The sequence below is a fragment of the Perognathus longimembris genome, chromosome 2, assembly GCF_023159225.1.
Source record: "Perognathus longimembris pacificus isolate PPM17 chromosome 2, ASM2315922v1, whole genome shotgun sequence".
NCBI classification, from domain to species: Eukaryota; Metazoa; Chordata; class Mammalia; order Rodentia; family Heteromyidae; genus Perognathus; species Perognathus longimembris.
In genome coordinates, this window is record NC_063162.1 from 103798240 (window position 1) to 103816703 (window position 18464).

At 37.0% G+C, this 18464-nt stretch overlaps 1 protein-coding gene across 1 annotated transcript in view; it reads left to right on the top strand.

Moving 5' to 3' along the window:
* The window catches only part of Reln (reelin), a 435472-nt gene that overhangs the window by 46866 nt on the left and 370142 nt on the right, over nucleotides 1-18464 (top strand). The window contains exon 2 of the mRNA XM_048339842.1: nucleotides 6552-6662. Coding sequence (XP_048195799.1) covers nucleotides 6552-6662 — 111 coding nt within the window. The remainder of the gene's footprint in view (nucleotides 1-6551; nucleotides 6663-18464) is intronic.

The following is an 18464-nucleotide window of genomic DNA, read 5'->3' on the forward strand; positions in this document are numbered from 1 at the left end:
GTAGTAAATATAATAGTTCCATAGAGATACTGGCTCCCTCTGTCAGCCATCAAAGAACATTCCCTAGCCCCCAGAAAGCATTGTAAAATATCATTAAAATTTGCAGATGACATGTCTTATGCACCTGCCCCAATTCCTGGGTTGCTGGAGTTTTCCTCTTTTAAAGTGGTGACAAAGATGGAGAAGGTTCACTAGAGCATTCTGATTATGATTTCAAACATGGGCCATCCCAAAGATCTTAGGCCTTCTTAGTTTGGTCCTAGCCTAATCCTCGTCGCATAGCATTTAGTCTTCCCTAGAAGCCATTCCTTCTTTTTCCCTCAAAGAACAGTGGGGATCTGCAGAAATGAAAAAGATGAGAAGTAATAATGATAATAAATGTTTGTAATAATAATTGGGGTTAGAAGGCATCTGGTTAAATGCTTTGGGAAGAGCAATCTGCTGGGCATATTATATTCTCAGAACACTCTCCCCAGGCATCTAGAGTTTGTGAGGCTGGTACCACTTTCTTCCAAGGAAAATTGAGCTCTTGCCTGCCTCTCAGGTGTACAAGAAACAGACCTTGCTGTATATATGCAGGCTATCCAGGATAGGAAGCAGTACTAATATTTCTTAGAGCCACCTTTTACATGCCAGTTAAACATGTTACTTCACGCACCCACCTACTCCCTTTGTTTCAGCTTTCTCATGGGTAAAATGGTATAATAATAGTACTTATCTCAAAGGGATGTTGAAAAGATTAATGCCTATAAAAGGCTTAGAAGAGTATGTGGCATGTAGTGCTAAAATATTATGTAACTTATTGTTATTAAGGAGGTATATATTAAATTGGAGGGCATAAAGTCCCTAGAGACAGTGTAGGTCAGCTTCCTGTTAATGAAAGGGGTGGGCATAGGAAGATTAGCAGGGATTTTCCAAAGATGGGTAGACAGGAGGCTGCCCCCGAGGTGTGCAGGTAGATCCTTCCTCATCATGCCCTTTACCATTTGTTAGAAAAGATAGGTAAAACAAATGTAGTCTCTGTTTTTTAGAGAGACTGACAAGAGCCCATTTATTCCTTGTCTAATTATTTAAGATTCTTGTGCTCAGCTCATTATCATTATTGTGGATCCAGGATTACATTCAGGGAACTTGACACCTCTCTCTCTCTCTCTCTCTCTCTCTCTCTCTCTCTCTCTCTCTCTCTCTCTCTCTCTCTTCTCTCTCTCTCTCTCTCTCTCTCTGTGAATTTACTGGAATTATATTTTACTTTTGCTTTGCTGCTGTTAGTTGGAAAATGCTACCTAAATGCCTAGATTTAATGTTTGAAAGCCACAGAAAACTGTGTAAAAATGGATCTAGTGTATATAAGAAATAGTTTAGGGGTTGTGTTCTTAAAGTTTAGAATGAAAGGTATAATGTATTTTTTGATGATCTCAGTTTAGTACCCTGAGTTCCTCGCACTTTATGGAAGAATCAGTAGTCGAACACACAGTGTTGATGAAATTTTGCTGCATATAAACTCAGTTTATTTCATTTTCAGAGATATGTTTGTTCCTCAGGCTATGTAATCTGTTCTGTATTCAAAAGGCAAGTGAGCTTCTGTTCAGAAAGCAAAATGTGATGATGATTTTTGGATATTAACAATATTGGATTCTGTTGGCATTGTTCACCTTCAAAATGTATAAAACTTAAGAGAACTCTTTGAAATTGGTGCATCACTGTTAATACTCAAATACTGATTTCAGCCTTTTGCAGTTTGTTGTTCTCTGGTGTTTTTCATTTTGAGAAAGAATGGAAACATCATTTCAAGTATTGTATTTCTTTTCTGCACATATTAAAGGTCTTTGGTATATAGTAGTTATGGAGTATGCTTGAAGTAATCAAAATTTAATGAGCCGTCAAACATTTGCAGGCCAGAATCTTTAGGATGAAATGCAAACAGCATTAAATGTCTAAATGTATTTTTTTTTCTTGACATTCATCTTACAGTGATTTTCTGCAAGAATGGTATTAGGGTCTTATTGAGAACAGTTACTAGAAGCTCTAATAGATAATAACTGACTCTGTAATTAGTCATTTTGAGACGGAGGTACTCTTTGAGGCACTGATAAGAGTTGAATTGTGTCACTACATCATGTTTTCATTCTGCTGTCACAGCCCAGAAATCCACATTCATAGTCTCCTGGTGCTAAGCTCATTGCCAATTTAACACAGATGTGGTGGAGATATGGATAACCTCCTCAGCTTTTTGATCCCTTCTTATTTTTTCCTTGAGGAAATGCTATCAAATCTTTAGAGAGATAATAATAGTGATAGCTAACTTACTGGCAAAAATTACAAAGATTAATTTGGTGTGTGCATAAAATATGTGTATATATTCAACACAAAGAAAATTCATGCAAAACCCTACTGCTTTGTATTTCTGAGTTTTGAGGTCTGTAATAATATAATACATAATTTTGTCACAATTTTAGTTACTTTGACTACATTATTTTGTTTCATTCTTTTTTTCTTTTGCGGTCAGTTGTGGGGCTTGAACCCAGGGACTGGGCACTGTCCCTGAGCTCTTTTGCTCAAGGCAACACTCTGCCACTTTGAGCCACAGTACCACTTCTGGTTTCTGGTGATTAATTGGAGATAAGAGTCCCATGGACTTTGCATCAGGGGCTGGTTTGAACTGCAATTGTCAGATCCTGAATAGCTAGGATTATGGGTATGAGCCACCGGTGCCTGGCTGTTTCATTCTTATATGTGTTTCTTTTCTTGCAGTGCTGGGGTTTGAACTCAAGGCCTGATCTTTCACTCTGCTTGCTTGCTTGGTTGGTACTCTACCACTTGAGTCATATCTCAAGCCCTGCTTTTTGTTGGTCATTTTGGAAATATATGCTCTGAAATTCTAGTGCCTCATTGTAGAGGCCTCTGTGTGGACACTCACCCAACTTACTAACATCGCTCCAATCAGTGAGCACTTGTGGGCTGCAGACAAGCTGACATGTCCTACACACTAATCAGGAATCAAAACTGGATCGGATGTTTTCTCAATCTACAAATTGGACCCTTATTTTCTTGAGTAAAAGGAGGCTAGTGTGCCCAGAATGATCAGAACAATGTGACTTAAATACCATGAGAATGGGAGCAAGCATTGCCTTTTTCTTAAAAGAGGCAGATTCACATGTAGGTTATGCATTACATCTGTTTAAAAGAGGAAAGGAATGCTTGTTCCATTTCTGTGAGCAGAGCCAAAGCCAAATGCATTTTCCCCTCTAAAGATAATTTACATTCTCAATGCTAGTAAATAGAAATAGATTATATCATTTTTTTCAAACAAGAATTTTTTTCTGCATATGACTTATGTAAACATATAGCATGTGAAAATGTACCTATTTTTAAAATAACCTCCTTCCCCTCTCCAAGTAAAAGTCTATGTCTGGTCTTTTAATTAGTTAGCTATTCTCTATGTTGATCTGTGTTACATTCAGGAAAACATTTTACATATTTAAGTAGCCAACTTTTCTCTCTCCTTTTTTCTGAGTGGAATTCATCTGACCTATAAAGTCTAGGATTTACAACATAGTTCTCCAGGAACAAGTTGAACACAGACAACCTCACACTACTTTTATGGGAATGAATTATTCATGATCAGTTCACTAAATATTTATCAAGGACTTAAAAGTATCATGAATTTTCCTACACACTTGAGATATATCACTGAGAAAAACACTTGAGATACCTGCTTTGATGAAGATTGCATTCTACAGAATATTACTGAAAATAAGTACAGTGAGGAAAAGATATTAATTATAAGTAGATATTATTACTATGATGTGTTTAGATGATAATAAGTTTAGTAAGAAGAACTGAGGGTATGAAAGCAGATGGTCAGAGGATGTTTACAATTTTAAATAGTTCAATCAAGACAGCCTTCACTGAAAGGGCAGCATTTGAGATGAGGCTTGAAGGGTGTGAGAGAGTTGGCCCTTGGAAAAGAGAGTCTAAAGGCAGTGGAAAAGGTGAGTACAGAGGCTGGATATATCGCAGTTGGATGGATGGCTAATGTGCCCCAGAGTGAAGTTAGGCAGGAGAGCAAAGATGATGAAAATACAAAGGGAATGGATGCTTATCATGTGCTACTTTGTAGACCACTACAAAGGCCTGGAGAAAAGAAGTTTGTAAAGAGAGGAGTGATAAGATCAGTGAGATGCACCAACTCTTACTGAAGGTAGACTGTACAGTGGTGAGGAGAGAACCAGGAAGGAAAGATGGAAGTGTAATGAAATAATCCATAGGGGAGAAGATGGCACTCAAAGCAGCATGACAAGTAGCCAGATTCTGGATATGACTGGTGGCAGATCCAACAGGATTGACTGGTGGGCTTGATGCAGGATGTGGGAGATGAAGTTCCAAAGCTGGCTTAAAAATAATTTGGTCTCAGTAACAGGAAGAATGGTGTCCCCTAGAGCTGAGTTGTGGAGGACGGAGGTAGATGCCAGTTTAGGCTGAAGAGTAGACATTGAAGTGTTAGTCATGTTGAAGTTGAAATGTCTTTTGGATGTCCAGCTGGCGATATTTTAGCATCAGTTTGCTCCACATTGAGAGTTGGGAAGAAGCCTGACAAAAATTTGTCGACAAAGTTTGGGAGTAAGTCAGTTAGTAGATGATGATTTAAAGTAAGGAAAGGACTGTGTGGTTTCTATGGTAATTATTTTTTTTCCCTTAGATACTCAATGTTTTGAAATAATTTCTCATATATTTAAACATACCTAGAAGTACTAATCTGACAGAGTGAGTTAATGTTCCTATTGGGAATGAAATTCAATTCTCTTACTTCTAGGCTGTCTTTACCAGAGGCATTGAAATGCCCAAGAATCTATTCTCAGAGCCCACATGTGTGATTTTCATGACAATACTAAGAATAGTAGCTAATATTTTTTATTAGAAGATGGAAATAGGATGTATTCTAACACCTCATACCAATGGAGAAGGTAGTATGCTTCCAGTCTGTTGATATATGTACTTTTTTTTTTTTTTTTTGGCCAGTCCTGGGCCTTGGACTCAATCAGGGCTTGAGCACTGTCCCTGGCTTCTTTTTGCTTAAGACTAGCACTCTGCCACTTGAGCCACAGCACCACTTCTGGCCATTTTATGTATATGTGGTGCTGGGGAATTGAACCCAGGGATTCATGTATATGAGGCAAGCACTCTTGCCACTAGGCCATATCCACAGCCATATATATGTACTTGTTTTATACTTTATGGTATGGATGTTTTTATTCTGTTCTGTTCTATTCTCTATAAAGTGGATGTCTTGGAGTTTAATTTAAGCATTTGCCTCAAAATTAATGTAACTCTGTCATTCTTACTGCTTCCAAGCAGGATGATGGCCTTGATCTGTGTAATTCCAAAAAAATGTCATTAGCTTCCTTCATTGTTTCCTGCTTATGGCATCATCTTTATCTCATACAAGCAATACAAGAAAAAATTGACATGTCAAGAAAGAAACTATGAACAGATTTTGAGGTGGCTAGCAAGACAAGATCTTAAGAATAAACTAACCTTGAGTAGTATACATATCAATTTAATTTGTCCCTTTCTTCTCAGGAATATTCTGGGTTTTTTTTTTGGTGGGGGGTTGGGGGGAGAAGTGGTGATGAAATCATTAGGGGTCCTCTTGTAGACTTGGTTCTGAAACATGAAATGTGAAGCATTCAATGGTCTTCCTTTTCTGCTTCACAGGAGAAAATGGTTGACTCTCTTCATGCAACTTAATGTGCTTTTGTTGCAAAACTTCAGGGAACTTATCTATGAAATGAAGATTCACAATAGAAATAAAAAATATCTTACTGTTCTTTCAATAACTGATGTAAGATTATTCTGGAGAGGAGCTGGGGATATGGCCTAGTGGCAAGAGTGCTTTTCTCGTATACATGAGGCCCTGGGTTCAATTCCCCAGCACCACATATATAGAAAATGGCCAGAAGTGGCGCTGTGGCTCAAGTGTCAGAGTGCTAGCCTTGAGCAAAAAGAAGCCAGGGACAGTGCTCAGGCCCTGAGTCCAAGCCCCAGGACTGGCCAAAAAAAAAAAAAGAAAAAAAAAAGATTATTCTGGAAAGTATGAAATGCTTTTTAAAAAGCATGTTTTCTCACAATGCCGAAACTCCAGCAATGCCTTTTACTGTATTCAAAGGTGGTGGTAGTGGAGGTGGGGAAGCCATCTGTTCAATATTACATGATTTTCACATTTTTCACATAACCAGGAAATGATGTATGAAATGAATGCACAATGGTAAGACTGATGTTCTGAATTTAGAGCCAGCAATTATCAATGTTGAAATTCAGAATGATTTTTTTCTCTGTAATACATACATACATATGCATGCATTTATAAATACACATATGTATATACAACGATGCTTACCTATATCTGAATATATAAAACCAATTGGAGATAATATAAAAATAGTTTGCTAATAAGGAATAAAGATTGTCTCGGGAATGTCTAACATTCCAGAAATGTATGTCGCTTTTCTGGCAACATTAATTGAGATTCTTTTCCCCTTCCTGTATTTCAGTGACAATTTCAACAAGCACCTTCTTTGATGGCCTGCTGGTGACAGGACTGTATACCTCTACAAGTGTTCAGTCTTCACAGAGCATTGGAGGTTCCAATGCTTTTGGATTTGGTAAGCATTCCTGATGAAATGGAAACCATTCATAATCATGAGTATTTTTTGATTGTTTCTTTTTTGAGATACCCATTTTAGAAGTATCAGACCTTTATTATTTAAGAGAAAAATAATCTGAACCCTTTTGGTGTGTTCGCTCAGAGTTAGATGAGTTTATGTGAGTCTTTTAAGAGGCCACCGTGAGCTAGGCATGAGCATCTTCTGTCTCTGCTTACTTAGTATTGCTATTCTTGGTCCTATTGGACTCCTGTAAATTTCTGAGTGCTGTCTTTTTAGTTGGCTGAAATTTACTTTGACATCCATGTAATTATTTAGTACTTTGCTCTCATATAGTTTTTTAAAATCTGGCAGTAAGTGAAAGTGTCACAGTAAGTTTGGCAAATAAGCATCAAATGGAGCCAGTAATATTTGTTAAAAATAATTGAATTCCATGTGTATTTATAAAAGTATATCATTTAATACTTAAAATACTTACATGGAGTCTTTGTCGGATTACTTATGTGGAGAGGCAGGAGGCTCTATGATGGTCACTAATCCCAGAGGATTCTCAGTTTGGAAATCTCTAGTTTTACCCATACTACTGTAAACCTGCCAAGCTGGGATTATAGACCCTCCACAGCTTCAAAATATACAAATTTAATACCTCAGCTTATGTAAGACTGAAATTATTAATCTTACTCTAACACTGGGGTACTAGACAGTACTTCCACTGAAATAAGAAAGATAGCACGGCATGATCAAGAGCCAGCCACAGATTTAATATTTTAGATTTTCTGTGATATGTATTATTTTTTCACAAAACCATAATATTTAATAGAATTATAACTGAATTAAGCTATAACTATCCCAATATTTCTTTATTTTATTTTATTGTTATTGTAAAGATGATATACAGAGGGGTTACATTTATATAAGTCAGATAATGAATACATTTCTTTTTGAACAGTGTCGCCACTCCCCTCTTTATCTCCCAGTTTTTCCCTACCCCCCCAAGTTGTATAGCGAGTTCCAATATTAGTGTCTAGTGAGTATCACTGTTGCACTTGTTTATCCTTTGTCCCACCATTTCTTTGCTCCCCTTACCCTCCCCCAAACAGATAAACTTACATACAAGACAAAAGATACATGATAAATTATACAGGACTTTAGACATTCAGAATGAGACAAAGAAAGTAGTAGAAGATCGCCGAGGCTTAATAGCTGTGTGCTTTTGAACATATAAAATGATGCTTATCATTATGAACTCCAGGAAATGGAAATGAGGTTATTTTTTTACTTTTCTTTTTTTTTTCAAATTTTTATTATCAAACTGATGTACAGAGAGGTGACAGTTTCATACATTAGGCATTGGATACATTTCTTGTACTGTTTGTTACCTCGTCCCTCATACCCCCCTCCCTCCTTTCCCTTTCCCTTCCCCCCATGAGTTGTTCAGTTCACTTACACCAAACAGTTTTGAAAGTATTGCTTTTGTAGTTGTTTGTCTTTTTTTACCCTGTGTCTCTCAATTTTGGTATTCCCTTTCAATTTCCTAGTTCTAATACCAGTATAGACGGTTTTCAATATACTCAGATAAGATTACAGAGATAGTGTAGGTACAACCACAGGAAGGTGATACAAAAACATCATCAATAATATAAGCTACAGATACACATGGGACGTTGAAAGTAGTTACAACTGTGATATAACAATCATTTCCATAACATAGAGTTCGTTTCACTTAGCATCATCTTATATGTTCATAAGGGTATAGCTGTTGGGCTCTTGTGATCCTCTGCTGTGACTTGCCTAAACCTGTACTAATTATTCCCAATAAGAAGGCTAAATATAGAACTCCCTTATGACCCAGCAGCCCCACTTTTGGGTATCTATACAAAAGACCACAAACAAAATCACAGTAAAGCCACCAGCACAACAATGTTCATCGCAGTGCACTTTGTCATAGCTAGAATCTGGAACCAACCCAGATGCCCCTCAGTAGACGAATGGATCAGGAAAATGTGGTACATATACACAATGGAATTTTATGACTCTATCAGAAAGAATGACATTGCCCCGTTTGTAAGGAAATGGAAGGACTTGGAAAAGATTATATTAAGTGAAGTGAGCCAGACCCAAAGAAACATGGACTCTATGGTCTCTCTTTTGTTACTTCTTTCTTTCTTTTTTTTTTGCCAGTCCTGGGCCTTGGACTCAGGGCCTGAGCACTGTCCTTGGCTTCTTGCTCAAGGCTAGCCCTCTGCCACTTGAGCCACAGCGCCACTTCTGGCCATTTTCTATATATGTGGTGCTGAGAAATAGAACCCAGGGCTTCATGTATACAAGGCAAGCACTCTTGCCACTAGGCCATATCCCCAGCCCCAGTTGTCTATTTCTTAATCTTCCTTTGTCACTGTTTTTCATTTCTTTAACTTTCATCTTGTAAATTATTTTTGTGTGTGTGGGTCATAGGGCTTGAACTAAGGCCCTAGGTGCTCTCTCTGAGCTTTTTTGTTTAAGGCCGGTACTTTACCACTTAGAGCGACAGCATTAATTCCTAAATAAATATTTTTTAAACCTACTTTTGACACACAAAAGGGCACTTACCTGGTCTTGGGTCCTAGCAGCAGCTCTGCTCAGGTGATACATGGACAGATGTTGGAGCAATAGGGTTGCTGCTTCGTGGCCCTCAGCTTGCCCAAGGTGAGGTCCACAGTCATGGAGTATAAAGGAAAACTGGAAGTCATGTACTCATCATGCTAAGTTACTTGAGACTGATGACTTGCTGTTTTGAAAAGATCTGGGTAAGGTTTTATAATTTGTTGTAACTACTTCTGAGTTTTAAAACTCGGGGAGAATAATTTTATTGTAGATATAAATAGTCCACTTCCTTAGCCTCATCACTTTAGTATTCTAAAGAGATGAAGGTCTGGTTACAATCCTATCTACAATATGTGTGTGGGTAAGTTACATACTTCCAATTTTCTTATGATAGGACCAAATTTACCTCTCATCTGTAATCCTGTCTACTAAGGAGGCTGAGATCTGAGGAACATGTTTTGAAGCCAGACTGGGCAGGAAAGATTCATTGTGACTACCAAAATAACAGCAACACCGAAAACAAAATAAAAAAATCTAGAAGTGGAGTTGTGACTCAAATGACAGCGTGCCTTGAACAGAAAAGCTTTAAGGACAATGCCCAGACCCTAAATTCAAGCCCCAGGACTGGCACAATTTTTTTTTTAAAAAGGGAAAGGAAAATATAAAAAACCAAGTTAAATGTGAATTTTAAATATTTTCTCATATAAGTATGCAATATTTATAATCCAAGGCTCCATGTACGCTCAATGAAGTCAAAAGCTTTGGGGTTGGGGGCTTGGGTATTTGTACTTTTTAAAGCGCCTCAGATAATTCTAATATTTATTCAGAGTTGAAATTGGATCAGACTCCACACCAGCAGCCTAAGAATCACCTAGGATATTGTAACTGTGTCATTCCAGGAGCACTCTAGACTGAGTAACTCAAGAAACGTTCAATTTGTAGAAGTGGTTGTTGGGTAAAAGTCTAGGAATTTGATTCACAACAGTACACAGAATAAGGAACAGCAGGTGCAAATGTTATGTGGTACAAAGATGCTGACTGGAGTTGAAAGAAAATCTTGCAGCTGAGACTGCAACAAGAAGAAAAACGATAAGGCTGGATCAGAGATCAGAGCTGGATCATTCAGCATATTGTTAGACTTGGCCCTTCATCCTAAGGGAAGGGAAACCATTGAGCATTTTAGATTGAGGAAGGCCTTGGACAGCTTTTCATTTTAAAGAAAACATGTTGGGGACAGAATGGAAGGCACACTTTAGAGGCTTGGCATGGGTATAGAAAATAAGACAGGACATCTGAAACGAGGTCAGGCATAGACCAGGACTGGCAACAAGATGAAGCTGTCTATAAAAGGCTAAGACTCAGTTAGATCCATGTCTACCTATAAGCCTCCCAGTTGCTTAATGTCTCAGCTAACTTGTGTGACTTCTTTAGTTTATTTTCTTCATCTGTGAGAGGGTAATGATAATGGAACTGCTTCATAAGCTCTTGAGTAGTACTGAGGATTAATGGAAGTGACATATAAAACATTAGGCACATAGATAAAATGCTCAATAAAATTAGCTTTTCCAAATTATTAATCTTGATGACTGGAGTAGTCAGTTTCCTTAATCCAGGACTTGTATATACTCTACTTCTAAAAGACCAATCTGAAGTGTAAATAATATGAACTGTGTCGTTAGAGATGACTTGAGAGGATTTGGCTGAGTGAAGAAACTACTACTGATCAATTTCAGGCCTTCAAACAAGGAAAATCTTTAAAAATCATTTATGAATGTATCACAAACACATCTCCCACATTTTTGTATGCACATACTAGTTTTACAGTGTTGTAGAATGTTTTAAAAGAATATATAACATTCATGTATTGTGTTACTTCACATTTTAGCCAACAGAACAAAGAACCAAGAATGAATTGTTAGAAATTATTTAAGAAATTGAGGCTTCAAGACATTTTCAGGAATGACTTTGATAGATATAAAATAGTAGCTGATAAAAAGATAAATAAATGATGTACAAAGTATTTCAACCAGCTGTAATTGTTTCTACTCTTCCTCTCACTACCAATGTGATTATTTTTTATTTGATTGTCCAAAGAAGCCTTTGAATATGGGCACAGCCCACTGATGATGGCTTGACTTCCAAATACTTAGGTCTCCTAGGAGACAGTTGGCATTCTTATGGGGCATGACTTTTATATGGATGGGTAGATAGGTGAGATCTTTTTATGTTCTATTCCAATAATGGTAAACAACTTAAACAAAAATTGGTAATATGCTTGAATATTGTTAACAGGCTTAGAACTTCATAAATAATTTTTGAATGGAATGAGGCAAACCTTTTGTATAAAATGGTCACTGAGCAAGCAATTGCCCCCTTTGGTACTTGATTTAGGTGAAATGAAAAAAGATTTCATTTGGTTAGTGTGCATGTAGGAAAGGAGTGGAAACTTACAAAAGATAAAATTTAAGAATCTTGCTATTTTTGAGTATGATAGTGGTTTTAGTAGCACTGAAGGCTGAAGAAATATGGTATTCTTGGATGAGAACAAAAGAGTCATTAGTCTGTTTCAATATTAAGCAGGAATATTTAGCAGGGTTTGCTTGGCATTTTCCCAACATATCAGAGGATTCATGTGTGATATGGTTAAGTGTCTGAGACAAATAAGGCAAAGGAAAGCATGTAGTTGAGTTTAAATAGGTACTTCTGAAAGTTTCTTTCCTACTAAGATTGAATTGTATCAATTATACTAAAGTTCTAGCCATTCTTCTTTGAATATCAAATGTGTGTATAACCAGCCAAAATAAGTCCATAATTGTTCTTAAGATACTGTTGAAGAAATGTAATTCCACTAACATAACTTTAGCCTGTTATGCAAAACCAGAATTCTTTAAATAAAATGCATGCCTCATTAGCCAAAAATAGACAATTCCTAATAGCCAGAAATACATTAAAACAATAGCTATGCAAACGATGTCAGTGCCCAGCAATGCCTTATTCGAAAATACCTCATTTTGCTTGTCAATATAAGAAAACATGCTGCCCTGGGGAAGTGTGATGTTTAATTATGAATATCTCTTTGTGCATCCCAGAAAAAAAAGCCTCCCTCTCATCTTTGGCTTTGAATTCCAGCTCAATCATGTAAATCTTCAAGGCTTATTGTAGTCACTCAATGAAGAGCTATTATTTATATCCTTTCATAGAAAATTGTTCCTTTAACAGGGTAGAAATGCATTTTACTCAATATTTAATATTCTGGCTCCACAAGCTACAGAGCCTACTCAATGTTTGATATTCTGGCTCTAAAACCTGAGAATCAGGTTTGCAGATCTCAGAATAGTTGCCACACTTCAAATTGTTAAGTGTGGTCCAAATTAAATTTGTACCTTACAGTTCCTAGTTCTGCTCAGCTAATATACTGCTACTTTAGCAATTTTGTCCTAAACTTATAATTTCCAGTTATCACTTCTTTCCTATATTAGTCATCCTGGTTACAATTACTTGTTATAGAATTTTTAATTTTTTTGACACTACTAGGGTTTGAACTCTGTACCTTGTGTTTGCTAGGCAATCTAGTACTTGATCTATGCCTTCAGCCCTTGTCTCTTTATTGTTTGGATAGGGTCTTGTGCTTTTGCCTGACACAGCCTCAGGCGGCCAACCTCCTATGTATGCCTACCACATAGCTGGGACCACATATGTGTTTCATCACTCCTGATTTCTTTTGTGAGATAAAGTCTTGCTAACTTTTTGTATGGGGTGGCCTTGTACTACTGTGTGATCTCCTGGTTAATGCTTCCTGATGAACTGCAATTACAGGTGTGAACCACCATACTCTGTCCCAGGTACAAAGCTCAAAATAGCAACATTTGATGAAATCCAAATTTAAAGAAGATATCCAGTTAACAGATCCAAAATTCATTTTTCTGTTTTTCTCTTAAACATTCAGTAAATCATATGATTTCTAATAGCTATTAAGAAATTAATGTAAGATTACATTTCCAGCATTATTCTTACTCTCTCTCTTTTTTTTTTTTTTTTTTTGAGAGACTGTCTTAATATGTATCTCAGGTTGGCCTGGAACTTGAAAGCCCTCCTGCATTTTCTGAGTGGCCATGAAGGTATGCGCCACTCTGCTCAGTCCTAATATGATCTTTAAGACATTAATACTAAAAACTGGGAAGTTGAACTCAAAGCCTCATATTCCTTAAGCAGACACTTTTCTGCAGAGTATAATTTGAGACAGTCTTACTTTTTGCTATTCGGTGATCCTTTTATTTTAGGCTTCCCATTTTAGTTGAGATAACTGGTGTGAATCACTATACCTAACTAATATTTGAAAAATCAACTGAGTGATTTTATCACTTGAGGAATCATGATGATTTGACACTAATTTTAGATAAATGGGGATATGTTTACAAAACAAATGGTTCAAATTTTTTTCTTGTGTGTGTGTGTGTGTGTTTTTTGGCCAGTCCTGGGGCTTGGACTCAGGGCCTGAGCACTGTCCCTGGCTTCTTTTTGCTCAAGGCTAGCACTCTGCCACTTGAGCCACAGCGCCACTTCTGGTCATTTTCTGTATATATGGTGCTGGGGAATTGAACCCAGGGTCTCATGTATACGAGGCAAGCACTCTTGCCACTAGGCCATATCCCCAGCCCAGTTCAAATGTTTTAACACAAACTTTGAATCTTAGTAAATCTTATATTATTCCCAAGTTTATAAAAATGTATAACTCACTGGTATGCTTAGGTTACCTGTTAATGTTTCATTCCCAGGAGGCAAATTTTTGTTTCACAATATTTAGTTTTCATGGCATTAAAATGAAAACATAGAGTCTTATTTATTCTGACTTTTGGGTGTCTTTTACATCAAGACTGGTAGAACTTGTTAGAATTTTGCTGATTTATCATGAGGAACCTCAGCTACCTTGAGTAATAGACACAGTCTAATGTTAGATGTTCTTCCTAGGATTATAAGACACACATGTTATAAATGCATACACATATTTACTGCTTATTATCTAGAAAAATGGAACACCTCACTAGCCACTTCGTTAAGTAGGGCCCTGTGTGTTTGTGTTATTTGTTCACTAGACTAAATCAAGCTAATAACTTGGCTGAAAATAATCTGGTTAAATTAATTTTGCCTGTGTCTTTACAAAGAAATGCAAAATGAAATGTAATTTAGACATACTTGTCCAATTCAAAAAGCATGACTTTTTACTAGGTATGGAAAATTAACTATAATTTACAAGAAGACTCTGGGTCAATTAAAAAAGTTTCTCTAGTCAATGATACAGGGAGTGGAGCTGACAAGAGATAATATTACCATTAATTATTCCAACATCCTGGGTATTAAGTTGGAAATGAACTATACCACTTAGGGGAAAGAGGCTGGGGGAGGAAGTGGGAGAAAATGAGGGATGGAGAAACACTGTTAAAAAAGAAATGTACTGGGGGGTATGAGGGACAAGGTAACAAACTGTACAAGAAATGTATCCAGTGCCTAATGTATGAAACTGTAACCTTTCTGTACATCAGTTTGATAATAAAAATTTGAAAAAAAAAGAAATGTACTCATTACCTTACTTATGTAACTGTAACCCCTCTGTATATCACCTTACAAAAAAATTTAAGTAAAAAAGTCCCATTCACAAAGTTACTGGTTAGATTAAATGAGATCATCTATGCACTACCCAGTATCTATTTTATGCTCAAAATAGATATATTGAAAGATTCTGGAAGAATTCAGAATTATTTCTTCTAAAAGAGAATAGTGTGGGGGAAGGGAGTTGGGGAGGGGGGAAGGTAGGAGAAAAATGAAGGAGGATTTAACAAGTTTGATAAGAAATGTACTCACTGCCTTATGTATAAAACTGTGACCCCACTGTACATCACTTTGACAATAAATAAATAAATAAATTAATTAATAAAAAACAATAGAAGTTAACTTTAATCTGGGTGATGGGTGTGCACTCAATTTCTTATTCATAGGGTTGTGAGCAGGAATGAACCTCTGACCCTAATGCATAGGTAAGAAAGTGAGGCCCAGGAAGGATGAATGGTAGTTATTTCATAAGAGAGTGCAAGTATGAGAGTGGTTTATAATTGCTGTCATTTTCAATGTATTTTGTGAAATAATGCCTTTTTCTTTTTTTTTTCTTCCCCATGGTTTTATCCCTGTTGTCACTGTATTTGATTTTGGTACTCTGGATATTGTATATATTTTTATCTGAACTACGGAAGGGAAGGGGAACATCAAACTGGTGAGGCATAGGGTAAAAGGAGATCAGTAATACAAGACAATATGTTGTAAAACAACTGTATAACTGGGGGGAGGTTGGGAAGGTGGGAGAAAAATGAGAGAGGAGGTAACAAGTTTGACAAGAAATGTACACATTGCCTTATGTATGTAACTATAACTCCTCTGTAATCACCTTGACAATAAAAAGAAAAAAAAGAAAAGGGAGTTAAAACCAGATGTTCTGGTATCCAGTTCTCAGATGCTTTTAAGAAATGTAATTAATGTACTATACATTTTGCCATTTTAAAGTACACATTTCATTGATTTCCAAATATATTCACAGGATTGTACAATTAATATCATGATCTGATTCCAGAATATTTTTATAACCTCCAAAGGAAGTATTTTTTCATAGCCTTCACTTATTATTCCCCCATCTCCCCACCCCTAGCCCCCTGCAACTACTCTAAATCTGTTTTGATGGATTTACCTATTCTGGACATTTCATGTAATAGACTTAAATTGCATGTGGGCTTTTGTGCCTAGTTTCTTTTTTCCCTAAGAATAATTTTTATTATGTGTGTCAGTCCTGGGGCTTCACCTCAGAGTCTGGGAGCTATCCCTGAGCTTTTGTTCTTAAAGCTAGCTAGCCCTCTACCACTTGAGCCACATTCCCACTTCCAGCCTTTTTTGGTAATTAATTTGAGAAAATAGTCTCATGGACTTATTCCCTGGGCTGGCTTTGAACTTTGCTCCTCAGTTCTCAGCCTCCTGATTACCTAATATTACAGGGATGAGCCACCAGCACCTGGCACTGAGGTTAATGTTTTAAAAGTTCATTACATTGTAGTATGAATCAACACTTCATTCCTTTTTAAAGACAAATACTATTCCACTGGAGGATACATTCATTTCATTTATTTAGTGAGTAACAACTTAGTGGTGATCAGATAAAAGAGTAGTACAGATTGAGAGAGAAAAGGAAAAGAATAAAAAAAGTTTAGAGTGCAAAACAACAGAATTGTCAAATTTTTAAAACCTCTGAAGATTAAAATTACCTGGTTGATAGCTCTGACCTGAAAATGGTTAAATTAAGATGAATTTGTCCTCTGTCCTCTTTTCTTACCACTGCAGATAGATCACTGTAACACTTTTTTTTTACCCTAGCTCTTGGGCTTAGTTTAAACTATAAGATAGAAGCTAAGCTGAATCAGTCATAATTATTTGCTCAGAATTTTGAATCAAGACTTGTCAGTCCCTAGTCCAACTCTTCTTAGTGAGATCCAAGAACACATGAACATCTGGAAGCCCTGAGAAGCTGTGGTCCACCATGGCTTACACAGAGATTGGAGCAGGAGAGGGAATGCTATCTGAGGTGACAGGGCTTCCAACACTCTTCTCTTAGGCTAAGGAACAAGAGTCCTTCCTAATAAACAATTATTAAAAGAGCTCCTATTTTCAGGAACTTACTACATACTAGATATAATTGCAAGTATTTTTTAATCATAAAAATACCTACTGTGATTCTCCTTTTTGTAGATAAATAACCCAATGCATACAGAACACTTAATTTATCCAAGGTCATACTTGTTTAGAAAGTTACAAAATGCCTAATTCAAACCCAGCTCTCGGTTTCTCCTTAAGCTCCCTCTTGCAGCTCAAGACAGCTTGAGGTGCTTTGTATTTCAACAGAAAGAACTTTGAGAAAAAGTCCATTCTGCTCTTACTGTGCTTGACTCTGAGCCTCACCATGTCTGGCCACCCTTCTGATATTTTCCCAGATATCTACTCATTGTATACACACATAGACACACAGGTACTCTCAAAATAACACACACATAGCTCCTAAAACCCAGTGGATTTCACAAAGGCTATTTGATGCCTTTGTTTATTGCCTTGGAATTGTCCTGGCTGTGTCTGCTGATGAACGTCTTGCCATCTATTAGGGCCTCAGTTCTGACTCACCTCCCCATTGAGCGACCATAACTCTGCTTCACACCTCCCTGACTCGCACCTCCATGGAACACTCTCTGCCCTCTCTAATCACCACTAGCCATCTCCAACAATCTCTTGAATTTAATTGTTTAAAAACTATGTTTTATCTTTTTGAGGACAAGGAGATGATCTAGTCATCTTCAATCCCATGACATGCAACACTTAGTGCATACTTACTGAATGAATGAACCAATAATACCCCAGTAGCTACATCCATATGACCACATAAGAAGATGCCAAGTGAAATGAACTTCACGTTATGGTAACAAGAGTTATACCACTGTTGTAATTATCCTCAACATGCCATGCGAACTCGTACTACTTTTTTTCCCCTCTTTTTCCTTGTATGTTTGTTTGACTGAGTGGTGTTTAGTTTTGTTTCTCTTGTACTCCCTTCCTGTGGCTGTCCCCTCTCTACCACTGTATTATATACAAGTACCCTGGATACTGTTTATATGGGTAATAGAACTGGGGAAGGGAGAGGGAATACCAAAATCGAGAGACAAAGAACAAAAAGACAAACCATTCAAAAAGCAACCATTTGAAACCATTTGGTATAAACCAACTGCACAACCCTTAGGGGAAGATGGGAGGGAGGAGGGGGGAAATGAGGGAGGAGGTAATAAGTAGAACAAGAAATGTGCTCACTGCCTTTCATACGAATCTGTAACCCCTCTGTATCACACTTTGACAACAGAGAAAAAAAGAAATTAAAAAAATTGTTGAGGACTGGTAGGGCATATTGTTATTATGGCTGCTTGCTGTTAGTATGTGTAGATGCCTAAGTGTAGAGGTATGAGTGAGAAGGGTTGGCAGGAGAGAAGACATAACATTATATATCATTCAGGTTGAGGATCTTTCTGAATCTATTTATACACCTATGTGTTCACATGTATACATGGATCTGAAGCTATGTAAGACTCATTCTCTAAGCTCTTGGAAGGCTTATTCACCTTACTACTACTCTAGCCCTTTCTCTCC